General features: G+C 43.6%; 2 protein-coding genes across 3 annotated transcripts; both read right to left on the reverse strand.

Moving 5' to 3' along the window:
• Window positions 1-774: 774 nt before the first annotated feature.
• cldn26 (claudin 26) lies at window positions 775-4,605 on the reverse strand. Its single transcript, XM_055886240.1, is given in 3 exon segments — window positions 775-1,668; window positions 1,670-1,736; window positions 1,739-4,605. Coding segments are annotated over 3 exon segments (705 nt in total). The 5' UTR covers window positions 1,923-4,605; the 3' UTR covers window positions 775-1,214.
• Window positions 4,606-4,708: 103 nt separating this feature from the next.
• lztr1 (leucine zipper like post translational regulator 1) lies at window positions 4,709-17,388 on the reverse strand. 2 transcript variants are annotated; one of them, XM_055886235.1, is made up of 20 exons: window positions 16,749-17,387; window positions 16,555-16,617; window positions 16,386-16,442; window positions 14,327-14,406; window positions 14,128-14,236; window positions 13,928-14,011; window positions 13,777-13,834; window positions 11,878-12,017; window positions 11,521-11,722; window positions 10,484-10,528; window positions 9,601-9,711; window positions 9,312-9,404; window positions 8,884-8,979; window positions 8,282-8,480; window positions 7,800-7,969; window positions 7,398-7,681; window positions 6,964-7,113; window positions 6,690-6,795; window positions 6,496-6,576; window positions 4,709-5,943 (listed from the first exon to the last, which is right to left on the reverse strand). In XM_055886235.1, exons 1-20 carry the CDS (start codon window positions 17,036-17,038, stop codon window positions 5,827-5,829), a joined length of 2,535 nt encoding a protein of 844 aa, XP_055742210.1. In that variant the 5' UTR covers window positions 17,039-17,387; the 3' UTR covers window positions 4,709-5,826. The 2 variants fall into 2 exon arrangements, with proteins under 2 accessions (XP_055742210.1, XP_055742211.1); XM_055886236.1 differs by having other exon boundaries at window positions 5,854-5,943; window positions 6,496-6,596; window positions 16,749-17,388.
• Window positions 17,389-18,144: the final 756 nt, after the last annotated feature.

Genomic DNA, 18,144 nt, shown 5'->3' on the forward strand with positions numbered 1-18,144 from the left:
TTAAACGCAAAGGACTGGCTGATGAGCTAAATGGTTTTATCTCAGATCTGACAATCAGAACGTTAGTGGAGGAATTACTGAAATGCGTATGAGGACAATTGCTACTCCCAAAATGGAATTTGGCATCCAGTGTCACGAGCCTATTCAGACAGACCAAAGTTAAAAAGAGCCCAGGACCAGACATTGGTGGACAGGTACTCAAGCTGCAGAAGGTGCCTAAACTCTGGAAGCATGTTACTGTTGTTCCTGTGGCAAAAAGTAAATTCCACAAGTTGCTAAATGACTTTAGTGGCACTGACGTCCTCGGTGATGAAATCATTTTGAGAAGTTAATCAAGAAGGGTGTACTGTGTCAGCTTGAGTATTCCCTGAAAGCAGCTCTGCTCCTCCACCGGTTGGTAAGGTTGTGTCTTCTCTCCTCTCCTGTACATACTTTACACTAATGACTGTCGTAGCAAATATGAAAACAGGCACATCATCAAGTTTGCTGATGACTCTGTCATCGTCGGTCTACTACAGGATGAAGAGTCTGAGCATGGGCCTGTGGTAGATGACTTTGTGTCATGGTGTGAGAACGGCTTCCTCCAACTGAATGTCTCCCAAACTAAAGATATTGACTTTAGAAGGCTGCCACTGAACCCCACACCCCCTGTGGTCACGGGACATGACATTGAGCTGGTCAGTACCTGGGAACAGTGCTGGACAACAAGTTGACGTTTGAGGAGAACACATACCATCTGAGAAAGATGAACTCTTGTCAGCAAGACAACGATGACACTGTTTTACAGGAGTTTTATTGAATCCGTATTGATGTTCTCAAAGGTGGCTTGGTTTGACAATCTTAATGTTTGCAACAGAAATAGGTTGTACAGGATGGTTAAGGTGGCCAGCAAGGTCATCAGAAGGCAACAAGCACAGCTCAGTGACGTTCAGAAAGCAAGTGGTGAAGAGAACTAACGGTATCAGACTGTCCTGGTTACCCCCTCCTTGACCATTTTGCGCTTCTCCCCTCAGGTCATCAAAGACTTCCCAAACTCAATAGCAACATATACAATAACTCTTTTATCCCGCAGGCCATTAACTTTCTGAATCTGCACATGAAATGTCCATCTATTGCTGCACTTCTGCACAATGATTACTCCTTTTTATCCATCTCATTGTTTCATGTTATGTTTATATCGATTGTATGGTTGTCACTGTTTTAAATGTTTTCTTTCAATTGCTGAACCCCGACTGCACAACAAATTTCCCAATTGGGACAATAAAGATAACTTGATCAACTGAAAATTTGACTATGAAACCTGTCTTTAAGTAGTACTGCCCCCTTGGCTTCTCCTGGGGGGTGTTTGGGAGGCTGGCCACTCGCTGCTGCCGGTTGTGGTCCGCCATGTACACAACCACAAAGAAGAGGCCCGAAAACCAGCCAGAGAACATGGCCTCGCCAAACTCCCAGCATGGAACCACGTCGGGCAGGTTCTCGTCCCAGAACTCGACCACAGTCACGTAGGCCACCAGGGAGACAGGGACCAGAGTGGTGAGCCCCGACACCCAGGACAGCACACCACTGACAATGAGGAGGCCCTTCTTCAAACCCTGCTGCCTCCCAGAGCCCAGCTCCACTCCCTCCAGGCCTGGGAAGGCCACCACCATGGCCAGGGCCCTGGTGCCCAGACACCAGCATGAGCACCATGGAGGCCAGCAAGTCCACAGACAGGGCCATGAGGGTTTCAAAGGCTATATCCCAACCTCCTCTGTGAAGATGCAGGTGTGCCACAGGCCTGAGTACCAGTTCTCCGCTTAGTTCAGGTCAGAGTTCAAGGTCTTCCACAGGGGGATGAAGGTGGTTACAAGGGTAGTGACCAGACCCCCGACTGTGACAAAGAGCGTAGTTCTCTCCATGATTTTGGCGGTCAGGAGCACCATCTTCTGTCAGCCGTCGTCGCTTACACTCCTCACACTCTCTCTGTCCCTCTCTTTGTATTGGCCAAAGAGAAGCTAGTGAGCGACTGGGAAGCCCGTCCCCCTATCCTGTGGTAGCACTTGGACTGACTCAGCCAGCCCGCCTCATCCAGCATCTTAATAAAATACACCTGATAACAGGGAGATAATCCCAGGTCCTGAGGCAATACAACAGACATACTGTTTTGTCGTATTGATAAATATCGTTGTAGGGAACAATGAGCACTGTTCTGAGATAAAACCAGATATGTCCAGTGTGATTCTGGGGACTAAGTGTGTGCACTGGAAGGAAACATGAGCAAGTTGGGCATGGGGATACAAACATAAAGAGGAAAGGCCAGAAACTCTCGCAAGGGTGTCCAGAGTGGCCCGATTCAATGGACTCTGAGTGGCTACTGCTGCCTCATGTATAACTAATTATTTCAAATTAAACCATGTGTTGATGTAACTGATATGAGTTTTTGAGATTGGCTCTTTATGAGTCAAGTTTTTTTTCATCTAGAGAAAATCAGTTGATTTGCCAAAATGTCTCAAGTGTCAAGACTATGAATAGCACCTCGTGCTCAAAGCAATACTACTTAGGCTAAACAAGAGCCCAACACTTGGTGAGGTCCTCATTTAGGTTTTAGAGCTCTGTAGCTAGCAGGGAACATGAAATCCTATCTGGCCACTAAGCCCTCGACTCTTTCATTCATTAACTTTAGGGAAAGCGTTTTATTTTAAATGTTACATGAAATCAATTGGAATCAGATGAAAAGGAGTCACATTCCACAGAAAATCAACACAGCCTTAAACGGATATTAAACTTCAGATGTTTTCAGATCTCAAAAGTGGCCTTTTGTCAAGATCAGTCCACATCCTAGGCCATGTTTTGTAGACCCAGCTATATGCAGATCCAAAAATCCAAAATGAATGGTAAGGTTAAGGTTGCAAAGCTACCGGTAATTTACCAGAATATTCAGTAATTATCAGAAAGTCTATGGCAATCTATCATAATTTTGGTAATTTACACTTAACTTTTTAAAAATGTTTTCATATTTAGTATTAATTTAATATGTGTCCATGAGTTTCATGTAGAAAGACCACATGTCAAACTCATTCCACAGAGGGCTTAGTGTCTGGGTTTTTACTCCATCCTTGTACTCGATTGATAAATTAAGATGACTAATTAGTAAGGAACTCCCTTCACCTGTTTGTCTAGGTCCTAATTGAAAGGAAAAAACTCAAACCCCGCAGACAGTCGGCCCTCCGTGGAATAAGTTTGACACCCCTGAAATATACCATATGGTTCAAGAGAAAATAGCCTAATTAATGAAAGAAATCAACAATGGCGTTATTTTCAATTAACTTTCCACAACTGCCACCACCAAAAGGTTGCTGGATCGAATCCCCGAGCTAACAAGGTAAAAATCTGTCATTCTGCCACTGAGCAAGGCAGTTAACCCACTGTTCCCCGGGCGCCCGAAGACGTGGATGTTGATTAAGGCAGCCCCCCTGCACCTCTCTGATTCAGAGTGGTTGGGTTAAATGCGGAAGACACATTTCAGTTTAAGGCATTCAGTTGTACAACTGACTAGGTATCCCCCTTTCCCAGTTTGACGCCAAAACATTAACAAACATATTGACATAGTTTGTAAAAAATAATTACATATTTCATGCTGAAACCCTCATATGAAACACCAATGGTATTCTCTAAGTTGGTTTATATTGAGGATAATGTTTGTCATTTTTTTATCATCTTATTCAATATATGTTACATGTGATATTTGCAACCCTAGGTAAGGTTGACTACCGGTATACAGAAATATCAAAATTTAATTCAGTATGTCATGCATTTTTGGGGGGTGCAAGCTTATCTTCCACATATCATTCGAACCTGACACTACTGGAATACACTGGTAATTTGTTTAGACAAAGGTCAAGGATTAACCTGCGCAGACTTGAAGGTCTCCTTCAGCTTTGGTGCAGCGCCTGGTGTGCACCATTGCCCTCAAGTGGTCCCCTGATTCAAAATCTGTTGGATTTCAAAAAGTCTAATATTTCAAGTTTCTAACGCCAGCTTGCTGCAGCCCAACAGCTAAAGCATAGTGATAATTAGAAGATGCTATGTCTGTGAGCGCACGGTCAGCGCCATTGAGGCCATCTCAATTTTGAAGTAGTCCATTTTCTTCTATGAGTTGGTAAACAAACTGAAAGGGTGCATACTGCCACCTGAAGGGTGTTGTTTGAACAGGTATAAAGCCTAGGTTGGCGATTTACTGCCACCTGCAGTTATGGAACGTTTGCTCATGAGTCTAATTAATTGGCTAATGACCTGGTTAGAATTATGTGAACCTTAACCCATAAGAAGACCTATCCAGTTGACTACTTCAAAATTATGTGTCCTCAATGGTGCTGCCCATGCTAAAACAGGGTTTTGGGCACTTGGGTTCTGTATCTATCTCTATGGGCTAAAGGCAATGTTGGTTGCACACTACTGGCAGCCGGTGAGCAAGAGAGAAAGAGATGCATTGTGCTAGAATGCTTCTACTACACAGTACACAGCAGGAGAAACAGAGACCTAGTAGTTAAACTGTATAAATGTTTTTCTTCAAAAAGTGTTCTTCTTTAGATTGTTGCTTATTGGGGTTTTGGGAGCCTTCACAAAATTACTGATAATCTCCCTCACAGCAAAAACAACAATTGAAACACAGCTAACCTATTATGGGTGACAAGATGGGGTGTATGCTAAGTATACATAGACTAATTGATGAACTTCATATAGGTCATTTATTAAAGCTTTGAGTACACGGCGCCAACGTGAACAAACATTTGACTTAGCAGCATGTCGTCATAACTAAAACAGAGTATTTGAGTGGGCTTATTTCTGCAAACTGTACAGCCGATGCTGGTTCAGAGACTGAGAAATATAGGTCCTGTGTTTGCCAATGTTAAATATCCATTCAATTCCAATGTCAATGTTAAACAAAACATGGTTCTCCCAAGCTTAGATAATCACCACTCAAGTACTAGACATGCCATAGCTAATCTGAAACCATCTTGACAGCAAAGCAGAGGGGGGAAATACTTAGCCATTCAATGAACACACTGAATTAGTTGCTAAGGGAAACAGAATCCCCTCGGAATAATGACCAATACTTCGTCAAATGTATTTTGTAATAGTGCAATCATAAATAATTATTCTATGATAGATACATATACAGTATGTACCAGTGGAGGCTGCAAAGGGGAGGACGGCTCATAATAAATGGCTGGAACCTAGCGAATGGAATTGCATCAAAGACATGGAATCCATGTTTGATGTATTTGATACCATGTCACTGATATCGCTCCAGTCATTCCCACGAGCCCGTCCTCCCCAATTAAGGTGCCACCAACCTCCTGTGCTATGTACTCTTACTATGCAGGAGAATTCAACTTTCTTTTTTTACACTGTTTCTGAAATTAGAAGATGAATATATATGAGGAAATAAGTAGATGAAAAGGGTACTTATAAACCATGCTAACTGAAATCAGGCTAACTGAACAAGGATGAACGGAAGGTTACTTCATGCTAGCGCAAATCGTGAAGATCAGCATTCTCAAGCCTCGCCCAGATGTACACATTCAGGTGATCATCTTCCAATAAGAGAGCTGATACAAGGTAACCCAGCATAGATACAAATTGACATTTAGGACAAGGTTGAAGAAACGCTATGTAAGGCCCACAATAAGGCAGTGGCTGCTAGTGGAAGGAGAAGTGGGGAGGACGGACTCCCCTGCCCTCCCCACTTCTCCTTCCGCCAGCCTCCACTGTTGTAAGGGAATGACTAAAGAGGGAGGGAGCAGACACGGAGGGCTTCGGTAGGGAGAAGTGAGCAGCCTGGTCCTAGATGTCGGAGCCCATCTCTGCACACTGCTTGTCTGATATGTGTGAGGCAAGAGACTCGATGATGTCCAGCAGCAGCAGCTGGCTGAGTGACCTCAGGTTGGGGAGCTTGGACACCTTCAGGAGGGAGGGAGGGGGAGGGGGGAAGGAAAGAAGCAACAAATAAAAAAAACTGTCATGATCAAACAAAGACTCAGGAAGAGCAAAGTAGTCGAGCAAAGCCAAACGAGGGAGTGGAAAAAAATAGAGGATCAAAACAGAGAAGTGCAAAACTGAAAACCCTGACGAGTAAGACATTACCAAGACAACTGCGGGCCGCATGAAAATCGGCATGCGGGCCGCATCTGGCTCGAGGGTGGCAAGTTTGAGACCCCTGGCGTAAAAAAAGAGGAACGTAGTATTTTGCTTGGTTAGTTAAGACAAAAAGATATTCCCGAATGGCACTGTAAGGAGAGCCGACAAGCATGAAGGATAAGGTGCTTGGACTGCGTGCTTGGCTGTAAACTGTCTCTTCTCTAACCACTGTGTAGAGAGGAAGACTGGGGTAATCCATTTGGGAAGGGGGGGGGGGGGGGGATTCCCCACAGAGTTTCCCCCCAGGGGCTTAGCTTAGCTGTGGAGTGGGAGGCAACACCCCCCCAGGGCTCCGGACACCAGTAGCCCACCCACCTTGATGAACTGGTGGACGATGATGTGCAGGCAGTGCTTCTTCATGTCCCAGGCCTGGGTCTTGTCCGCCGCCTCCAGGATCTGAAAAGAAGGACACGGAACTGAAGGGGGGTGAATGCTGCACACACTAACAGGATACAGCTACAGGCTAGATTAGAACAGGTGAGCGGGGATTAACGGTGGGTGTAGAATACCTGGAGGACGTTCTCCACCGTCACATTCATCTCCAGGTTCTGCTTGCAGTAGGCCTGTAGCCTGTTGTTGGAGAAACCATAGTAATATGGCGCTGCGAACAGGTAGCTGTTATCAAGAGTCAAGGCCGTCATTGCACACAAATATCAGTGTTGCCACTTAATGACACAATATGCGTGTAGCATTGTACACAAATTGGCTCCCCCATAGTATTGGACACAATAACACATGAATGTGGAAGATGCTAGCCACGTATGGGCCGAGTGGGGAGGATACAGAGAGTCTTCCGGAGGCATGTTAACATCGCCGTAGTAGATATAGCGGAGCATGGACTCAAAGGCCTGCTTGCTGGGCACCATCTCCCCGATGGAGATGTTCACCTGGCCGTCCTCGGGCATGAAGGAACGGAACATCGCCTCAAAGTAGCTGTCCAGAGAAAAAGAGACACATCAACCCCATATACAAGCCTGCACACATACAAACGGACGCACACGCAGTCAGGGAAAGCAACTAACACGAGTAATCAATCCCCACTTCTGATCAAGAGGTTGTGGTAGTCCACGTGTGGGATTCAAATAGACCTGGGTCGTGTTCAGCAGGGCACGAGACGTTACCGCAACAAGGTTTTGCAATGGGGGGGGGGAATCAGTTAGGATATCCATGTCAAAACGTTTCTCCCTACTGATCACAGCCCTGTACAGTGACAGTACCTTGAGCGTGCAGCTAGTATAGCTTTATGGGCGGGCCGCGGGTGTCCGTCCAATAGCAGGACGATGTCACAGAAGTCCAGGCCGCCGCCCTCCAAGTAGGCCTTCATGTCCTGCACCAGGGAGGTGCCGATGTCCACGGGCTGATCAGAGTACACCCTGGGGGGGGGCTGCTGCTTTCGCCGGACTATCTCCACGATCAGAGGGGTGGACAGGTGCTCAAACTCCTTGGTCATGATCACCTGGTTAAAGTGAGTCTCCTTCACCACAAAGTTAAGACAGTGCTCCTATGGTGGGACAGAAGAACAGGTCGTGTGAGCGATAGATTATTGACAGAATCATTTTTTTGCTAATGCTTGATTTTACAACCTGGAATTAGCAAAAACCTCTTTTGGGTCGTCCTACCTTGAGCTGATCCAGCTGCAGCTTGTTGGCTTGTTCGCACACGCTCAGAACGTTCTGGAGGTCCACTGACGCCTCGATGTACTGCACACACAGCTGCTCAAGCCGCGACAACTTGAAGCTCAGAGCCAGCTTGTAGACATCCATGATTAGCAGAACATCCTGGACGTGACCTGAGGAGAGTCCAAGAAAACATTTTAGTCATTTGCAGAGGATCTTAAAAATAGCCACTATCCAAGAAAGACAAGTACAATTTATGTGCTCTTTTGAAGAGGTTTCATATGCAGTATGTGTGGGTAAATATTTCCCTAATCGATCCCTAGCTCTTACCCCCTGTGCACTCCTGTTGACCTGAGAGGAGTGGCTGGGTTCAAGCAATATGGTAATTCTCCACCTTGCCTTCTGATAGGGGTGCCCTGGGGGCTGGGAGCTAAGGGTTGATTTGGTTATGAATAGGTTTGAGGAAGCAGTGGGTAAACTCTGACCTCTGCGCGGGTACTGGATCTTGTCTGTGTACAGGAACTGCATCAACACCTCGAAGGGCTGGGCCTCGGCCTCTCTGATGTGCACCTCCAGCATGGGTTGGTTCCCCGAAGTCCTGGTGCCCCCTGGGATATCCCTGGCACCTCCGGCCCCCGCCCCCTCCTCGCCCCCCTCCTCACTGTTCTCCTGTTGTTTAATCCTCTGCACACAGATATAGGACACTTACTACCAGTCACTATTTCATGGGCCAGTTTCCCAGACATATTAAGCCTAGTGCTGGACAAAAAAAAGCCCTTTCAATGAAGGTTCTCCATTGAAAAGGCTTTTTAGTCCAGAGCTAGGTTCAATCTGAGGCATGGGAATCAGCCCCATGTGTGTTACATTCAAATAATTAGGAAATGGTCATCCCATTGGCTCAGTGGGTTAAGGGCGTGGTGCTGGCAACACCAGCAATGTGGGTTCAATTCCTGCATGGGCCACATGATACTGAATAATGTTGACAGTTCTTTAAGTGTGTGTCTACTCGACCATGTCATTATACATGGGAGACTGATGACTAAAGCACGATGAAGGTGAAAAGAGGACCCAAGCTCTCTCCACTGACCTGTCTCCGTCTATCCCGGGCCTGCAGGATCTTCTTTCTCAGCCACTGGCATCTTGCAGTCACGATGGCAATATGACCAAGGACTCTCTCCTCCCTCTGCAGTCGGAGAAAGAAAAGGGAGTGAGAAAGAGAGCGGAGGTCAAAATAAAGAGGAAAAAAAGAGAAAAGGAAGCAGAAAGCTGAACAATCACTTAAAAAGGCAGCTGATCCACCTTTGTCCTCTACGAGGCAGGGTCGTGCTCATTAGGGCATGCAACAGGAAACGTTTTAAAACCTTTCGCAAAGGAAGACGAAAATGAGCGTTTCTTATTAGACAAGTCCCTGTTCCAGTCCGTTTTTTTTCTTTTTCATTTTTTTCATTTGGTGCCTATTTTTTTTAAATCTCAGCTCAGTCTCCCAGCAGCACGTAGATGGCTGTGAGGACCCACCTCTCCCAGGATGAACTCCACATCGCAAAACTGACGGTTCTCAAACAGCTTGCCATAGTCCTCGTGGAGCGTGCACTTTGGGTAGCAAGAAAACTGATGGAAAAGAATAACAAAAGTTCATAAGGGTTAATATGGGTAGTGAGTGACTAAATAGTCCTATTTAACCCATTTCATTTTCTTCAATCAATACTTTGATTGTTCCCATCATGCAGAGCAACACAGTGACACGTAGGGTAGCTGATTGTGTGTTTTGACCTTAAAATGCTTTTCAACTCCCACAGACGCCCACCTGGAATCTGTACATCTCCCCGCTGCGCACATTATTGTCCACCGTTCCCCCAAAGATGTACATGGCATCCTGGATCACAGCGGCCGCATGGAAAAGTCTTCCACTGGGCATCTAGAGGGAGAGAGAGGATGGGAGAGAGAGAGGGAGTGATTAGAACAACATGGACAAACGAGACCCCCACTGGTTTAGCTGAAGATCCCTTCAAAATGACTAGAAAGAGAGGAAAGCGGATGAGGTCAGTTCGTGATGCAAGAGGCAAGAGATGCAATGGCTTTTCCACCTCAGCCATGTTTTAGAAATCCCCTAGGTCGTGTTCATTAGGCACCAAACAGAAGAAAACTAAATGAAACAAGGAGGGACTACCTGACCTGAACATTTTTGTTTTCCTTTGCACAACGTTTTAAAGCATTTTTGTGACTATGTGCCCTAATGAATATGACCCAGCAGTTAGTGGCTCATACCGCCATAGACACAGGTCTATAGGCGAAGGACGATCCAAGGTGGACAATCAATTAGTCTATGGGGTCTTTGGCCATACCTTATTATTTTGCTCCCCAATTATGCGCATGCCTAACCAGTGGCTTGTTGAGCTATTCCATTCAGACTATATACAGAATGATGTTCTTAAAGCTGCACTCTGTAGCTTATTTTGTATTTCCTCTGGAGATGGTTTGTTTCTGTTTTTGAGTACTCAGAAGGGAGGGTATGTGCGAGGAGGAGAAGGAGAACCACCCAGATTGGCGTAAATCAAACAGCGGTTGTTTCTTGTGTTTGTTTTGAGCTGTAACTGTATGGAGAAGAAAAGCTATGGCGGGGGCAGCTTACAAGACGAGAGAGAGCAAACACAAAGAGACATTTTTCTATTTGATTAAAGATAGTTTACCAGGATTGACCCTTGAGATGAGGTCATCTCGTTTCCAAGGGGATCCTGGAAAAGGTAGAGAGCAGTGGGACTTCAAAACATATACATGTAAATCAATGGCACAATTGTAAATGGATCGTATGCAAAAAATATGCACATATCTTAATGGGAAACTCAACCCAAAAACTATCTTCTGGTATTTGTTTAATTCGTGCATTGTTGATATAGTACCAAAATGTTTTGTATGTCAGCAATCAAGTTTAAGTATAACTTTTAACATAGAGAAATACAGCCGGTATGATGCATTATGATGTTGTGTTTTGCATCATACAGGCTGTATTTCTGTTATATATATATATATTGAACACTTGATTGCTGACGTACAAAACATTTTGTTGGCTATATCAACAATGAACTAATGAAACAAATACCAAAAGATCGTTTTGGGGTGGAATTTTCCTTTAAGGTGCTGGATGAAAAAAAGAAAAAAAAAAGAATCGGAAGTTATGTCCGCAACTCTGATACACTCCCACAGTGATTTATTGAGACGCACACAAAGTTGTATGTTAGGTGTGCGTCTCAATAAATCACTGCGGGAGCTAATTAAAGTTGCCGTCTTCTTTCATGCTTGCTATGCAACTCATCTCTCTAATGTTCTGTAGTACTGGCAGCCCGATCAATACAGACACATGCGTACCTCTGACATCAAATTAGGGCTACGCCCAAATATATGACAATGCACCCGACAATGCAAACATGCCACGTTTTCACTTATTTTCGGGTATAGAGAATACATTACAACCCCTAAGCCCTTCCACCCTAGGCACTTCTGGACATCTGAGATTATTTGATAGGTTTAAGCAATATGGAGAAAACTCCACCTAGCCCCTATCAGAGGGCAAAATGGAACTAATCCCAAATTGCTTACACCAATCACATTCTCTACAACTGCACGGGGGTAGGGGCTAGGAGTGGATTTGGGAATGGGTTTAAGACTAATCAGTACTAATAACTAGGGGCCCTACTCGGTGACCAGTGGACACCCGCTGAGCACATACCTCGCTGTCCAGGCTGGGCTGGATCACCTCCCAGGTCTGGGAGTCCACGTCGTAGGAGTGCAGCTCGTTGGGCAGCGTGTTGTCGGCCGCGCCTCCAAACACGTACAGGTGACGGTCGAAGGCCACCATGGTGTGGCCATAGCGCCTCTGGGGGGGCGGGGGAGAGCCCCGCAGCAGGTGTTCAGTCGGGATGCGTGTCCACCTGGGCGTGACGGGAGGATCGACAAGACAGAATCTCGGTCATCTGATCCTCGGACATCAACAGCACTCCCTTCGTAGTGTCATTAAATGCCTCTCTTTTGTGTCTACTCATTCAGAATGGCTTTATTAACGTTCAGTCTGATCTGGCTTACTCACATGTGGCCCTTGAACTCAAACTGGAAGAGGTTGTTGGTGATCTTGGCACCACTCTGGCCGGAGAACACAAACATCTTGTCCCTGCACACGGCTACAGGGAAGTTGCAGCAGGAGGGAGGGATCTCACCGCTCTGTTCAATCTGAGACACCACAAAAACAGAAATGACATCAGCATTTGCTTTCCTATGCATTTTTTTTGCCATGTACAGTGCCTTCGGAACATATTCAGACCCCTTGACTTTTTCCACATTTTGTAACATTAGTCTTATGCTAACATGGATTATATATTTTTTTTTAAATTCTCACACAAAATATCCCATAAAGACAAAGCGAAAACAGGTTATTCGAAATTTTTGCAAATTTATAAAAAATAAAAACAGAAATACCTAATTTACATAAGTATTCAGACCCTTTGCTATGACACTTGAAATTGAATTCAGGTGCATCCTGTTTCCATTGATCATCATGCAGATGTTTCTACATGATTGCAGTCCACCTGTGATAAATTAAATTGGACATGATTTGGAACGGTACATACCTGTCTATATAAAGGTCCCACAGTTGACAGTGCATGACAGAGCAAAAACCAAGCCATGAGGTCGAAGAAATTGTCCGTAGAGCACCGAGACAGGATTGTGTCGAGGCACAGATCTGGGGAAGGGTACCAAACATTTTCTGCAGCATTTAAGGTCCCCAAGAACACAGTGGCTGCCATCATTCTTAAATGGAAGAAGTTTAGAACCACCATGACTCTTCCTGGAGCTGACCGCCCGGCCAAACTGAGGAATCGGGGGAGAAGGACCATGGTCATGGAGGTGACTAAGAACCTGATGGTCACTCTGACAGAGCTCCAGAGTTCCTCTATGGAGATGGTTGTCCTTCTGGAAGGTTCTCACATCTCTGCAGCACTTCACCAAAGCAGGCGTTTATGGTAGAGTGGCCAGACGGAAGCCTCTCCTCAGTAAAAGGCACATGACAGCCCACTTGGAGTTTGCCAAAAGGCACCTAAAGACTCTCAGACCATGAGAAACAAGATTATATGGTCTGATGAAACCAAGATTGAACTCTCTGGTCTGAATGCCAAGCATCACGTCTGGAGGAAACCTGGCACCATCCCTACGGTGAAGCATTGTGGTGGCAGCATCATGCTGTGGGGATGTTTTTCAGCGGAAGGGACTGGGACACTGATCAGGATCGAGGGAAAGATGAACGGAGCAAAGTACAAAGAGATCCTTGATGAAAACCTGCTCCAGAGCGCTCAGGACCTCAGACTGGGGTGATGGTTCACATTCCAACAGGACAACAACCCTAAGCACACAGTCAAGACAGCGCAGGAGTAGTTTCGGGACAAGTCTCTGGATGTCCTTGAGTGGCCCAGCCAGAGACTGGAAATGAACCCGATCTAACATCTCTGGAGAGACGTGAAAATAGCTGTGCAACAACGCTCCCCATCCAACCGGACAGAGGTTGAGGATCTGCAAAGTAGAATGGGAAAAACTCCCCCAAATACAGGTGTGCCAAGCATCATACACAAGAAGAGTCTGTGCTGTAATCACTGCCAAAGGTGCTTCAACAAAGTACTGAGTAAAGGGTCTGAATACTAATATAAATGTGATCGTTTATTTTTAATTATAAATTATCAAAAATGTCTAAAAAACGTTTTTTGCTTTATCATTATGGGGTATTGTGTGTAGATTGAGGGAAAAACATGTGTTAATCAATTTTAGAGTAAAGCTGTAATGTAACAAAATGTGGAAAAAGTCAAGGGGTCTGAACACTTTCCAAAGGCACTGTATGTATATGCATTATGTGTGGTTGGTTGTGTTTCTATAAACGTGAGTGTGCTTGAAGATTCTCCTGTGTGTGTCCCTTCGCTAAGAGAAGGTTCTGCATAATAACCTCCTCCCAACAAGCATGCTCTCGGTCCTGAAGACTGATGGTCCACATGTCATTTAACCTGCAGGTAGGGAAAACCATGAAATCAGTTATCTTTTTATGTAAACATCAGGACATTGTGTCATATTTATTGACAATTGTCAAACAAACCTACCTGGCATTTCCATCGTAGCCAGCAAATATCCATAGCTTATCACTGTACACTGTGGCACCATGTGCTGACCTGGCCACAGGCAAACTGAAATATAAACAAAGACATGATTACACCACTGCTTGAAGCAATATGACGGACTAAGAGGTGATATCTTTTGATAAGCACATGTATATATTGTACTTCACTATATCATAAATTACCTGCCCTCCACTTTCCACTCCGTCCACTGTCCTGTTGCAAACTTGTACTCAAAAAGGTCATTTTTGTTTTTAAGATTGGAGTTTGAGTAGATATCGCCAGTGTAGCCCCCTGAAAAGTTAAAATACAAGATTAAGGCTATTATGGACCACATGTAAAGTTAGATGAACACAGACTGGCAGGCATTGAAGAAAAACTCACCAAACACAAACATGCTGCTGCCATACACCACGGCAGAATGGTGATACCTGGGTGCAGGTGGCGTGCCAGTGGTAAAGGCTCTGGAACACATTCAGTTTGTCAGCCCTCAGTTCAAATATGATGGACAGTGTCATGTACAGTGCCATCAGAAAGTATTCATACCCCTTGACTTATTCCACATGTGTTGTGTTACAGCCTGAATTCAAAATGGATTAAATACCCCCCCCCCCCCCACCCATCTACGCACAATACCCTACAACGACAAAGTCAAAACGTGTTTTTAGAAATGTTTGCAAATGTTGTGAAAATCTAATTTACTTAAGTATTCACATGCTTGAGGCAATACTTTGTAGCAGCACATTGGCAGCGATTACAGCTGTGAGTCTTTCTGGGCAAGTCTCTAAGGGTGCGTCCACCAACATGGATTAACTTTTAAACTGGGTTAAATCAAGGTTTATCTATTCATCTTGTTGCACCAAATTTTAAACCTAGTTTTAAGTTAAATCATTCCTCTAATCTAAGTTTAGTTTTCACTTTAAACCTAGATTCATTTTAAGCCTGTTGCTCAAAGAATTTTTGGAAAAATATAAACTTAGATTGAAGATTAATTCTAAACTACTACTTGAGCTGGTTTAACTGATAGAATGGCAGCATATCTACTGTGGAGAGACCAAAACAAGAGAGAATAATTAGAGACAGGTTGAATACTTTTGAGTCCACCTGGATTGTGCAACATTTGCCCATTAATCTTTTCAAAATTCTTCAAGCTCTGTCAAATTGGTTGTTGATCATTGCTATAGAACCATTTTCACATCTTGCCATAGATTTTCAACTAGATTTAAGTCAAAACTGTTACTCAGCCACTCAGTAACATTCACTGTCTTCTTGTGTTGTTTTGGATTTGCCCCAAACATAACACTTTGTATTCAGGACAAAAAGTGAATTGCTTTGCCACATTCTTTGCAGTATTACTTTAGTGCCTTGTTCCAAACAGAATATTGTTTTGAAATATTTGTATTCTGTACAGACTTCCTTCTTTTCACTCTGTCAATTAGGTTAGTATTTTGGAGTAGCTACATGGTTGTTGATCAATCCTCAGTTTTCTCCTGTCACAGCCATTAAACTCTGGAACTGTTTTAAAGTCACCATTGGCCTCATGGTGAAATCCCTGAGCGTTTTCCTTCCCTTGAGTTAAGAAGGACGCATGTTTATTTGTAGTGACTGGGTGTATTGATAAACCATCCGAAGTGTAATTAATAACTTCACCATGCTCAAATGGATATAAAATGTTTTCTTCCATAGGTGCACTTTGCGAGGCATTTGAAAAGTTCCCTGGACTTTGTGGTTGAATCTGTGTTTGAAATTCACTGCTCGACTGAGGGACCTTAAAAATAATAGTATGAGTAAGGTACAGAGATGAGATAGTCATTCAAAAATTATGTTAAACACTATTATTGCACAAGAGTGAGTCCATGCAACTTATGTGACCAATAAAATTTGATCTGTGTTTAGCAGATGTTATTGCGAGTGTAGCGAAACGCTTGTAAAAATGTCCCGGCTGTATGTAGTAACACAAAACATTTTCTGGGCTAATAATGTGAGAAATAAAACATAAAAATACGAAATACTGCAAAGTTTCCTAAGAGCTAGAAGCAAGGAATCCCTCTCTGGTCGGCACCATCCCCTTATGTGACCTGTTAAGCAAATGTTGACTCCTGAACTTATTTAGGCTTGCCATAACGAAGGGGTTGAATACTTATTGCCTCAAGACATTTAAGCTTTTATTCTTTAATCAATTTGACCAAAAAAATCTAAAAAGATTTAAAACCACTTTGACATTATATATATAAAATAATAATAAAATGCCATTTAGCAAACGCTTTTATCCAAAACGACATACAGTCAGTCGTGCGTGCATACAGTGTGTGCAAGCCATTGACAAAAAAATCGCAATTCAATCCATTTTAAATTGAGGCTGTAACACAACAAAATGTGTAAGGGTGTGAATACTTTCAGAAGGCACGGTATATTTAAAGGAATTGATGAAGGTGATTCTTACCGGCACCATGAGCAGTCCTTCACATCGAAGCGCAACAAGTCATTCAGCATGTTTTTCCTGTCGGAAGTTAATAGGGGCTTAGTTAGATCACTGAGGATTTCCACACGACCCCAACATTGCAATGCAACCATGATATGGGACATGAATATGTGACTCAAACATGTCTTACCCATTATCTCCCCCGAATACATATATGGCATCCCTGTATGCCACAACAGTGTGCTTGCTGCGTCTGCAGAATTGAAAATATGTTTTACATATGCAACTGTCACACCAACAATCACAAGGAATAGCCTAACAACATTGTCGTCAGCACCGCACTAGCTACAAAGAAATGTGTAATGACATTACCAGTCAACTCACCTGGCACCGACAAACTCATCACACGGTGGGAGCCTTCTCCAGCGATGGACAGTCTCGAATGGGCCGAAATTAAGTGTCAAATATTCCACACTGTCCGAGCAGCTATGATCGAAATCAACACTTGGTGCAACTTTGGTGGATTTACAAGACATTGTTACATAACCATCACATCCGACCAATCTCCTCTTAGCTGTCCATAGCAAGACCGTGCCCTCTAGGTCAAAAGCCACCCACCCTGGGATTATGCTGATACAGTTACTAGATGAATTTGCAGATACACTGTTTGTCATTCAGTTAGCTAAGCTTTCCTTTCATTTTAAAATTGTCCTTTTTACTGGCGAAAGGGCAACCAAGAATAGGCGATGTAGCTTACTTAGCTAACGTTACCCTAACCGGCTAGCTAGCTAAGCTAGCTAGTTAACGGCCACTGAATAGCCAGCAAGCTACAAATAAATACATCAGGATGATAAATCTTTAATATTTTCCCCTCTATCTAAAAAAAAAAAACCAAGAATACTCCAACAATGTATATACCATTAATATCTATCTTACCAAAAAGTGGCATTTACTAGCTACAACAATCGTAATGTTTTTCTTGCAGCAAAACAAAAAGTGTCACAAATCGCCCACGCCCCTGAAATTGTTGCTGGAAGTTGTAGTTCATACAACAGAGTTTCTTATAGTTCCCAATTTATCTTGAAATGTATTAGAACATCATTTCCCACGAACAACAAAGAGTTTCATCCATTGGCTCTCAATGGGGAATATTTAGCCAATCACAGTAAGAAAGTGAGTTGCTCGCTTTTCTCTTCGCTTTATCCGCAAGTCATCGTGTGTGGTCGCCAGAAAATGAAACGTTTTTTTTCCTCAGGTACTGTACATACAGTATGTTCCTGTTTGGGTTTGGCCGGTGTAGGCCGGCGTTGTAAATAAGAATTTATTCTGACTTGCCTAGATAAATAATTTTTAAAAACATATTTAATGTCAGATCATTTTTACCCATCTACCAATGGGTGCCCTTCTTTGTGAGGCATTGGAAAACCTTCCTGGTCTTTGTGGTTGATTCAGGTGTTTGAAATTCACTGCTCAACTGAGGGACCTTACAGATAATTGTATGTGTTGTGTACAGAGATGAGGTAGTCATTCAAAAATAATGTTAAACACCATTATTGCACACAGAGTTAGTCCGTGCAATTCCTTAAGTGACTTGTTAAGCACATTTTTACTCCTGAACGTATTTATACTTGCCATAACAAAGAGGTTGAAAACTTGTTGACTCAAGACATTTCAGCTTTTAATTTTGAATTAATTTGTAAACTATTTCGAAAAACATAATTACACCTTGACATTATGGGGTAGGCCTGTGACACAAAATCTCAGTTTAACCCATATTAAA

The sequence above is a fragment of the Salvelinus fontinalis genome, chromosome 28 (assembly GCF_029448725.1).
Source record: "Salvelinus fontinalis isolate EN_2023a chromosome 28, ASM2944872v1, whole genome shotgun sequence".
NCBI lineage: Eukaryota > Metazoa > Chordata > Actinopteri > Salmoniformes > Salmonidae > Salvelinus > Salvelinus fontinalis.

Coding starts and splice junctions, on each gene's coding strand:
- lztr1 (XM_055886235.1), bottom strand. CDS start 17,038: ATGACAAACAGTGTATCTGCAAATTCATCTAGTAACTGTATCAGCATA. Junction 11,723..11,877: donor TTTGAGTTCAAGGGCCACAT/GTGAGTAAGCCA, acceptor CGTCACGCCCAG/GTGGACACGCATCCCGACTG. Junction 7,970..8,281: donor GATCCAGTACCCGCGCAGAG/GTCAGAGTTTAC, acceptor GACTCTCCTCAG/GTCACGTCCAGGATGTTCTG.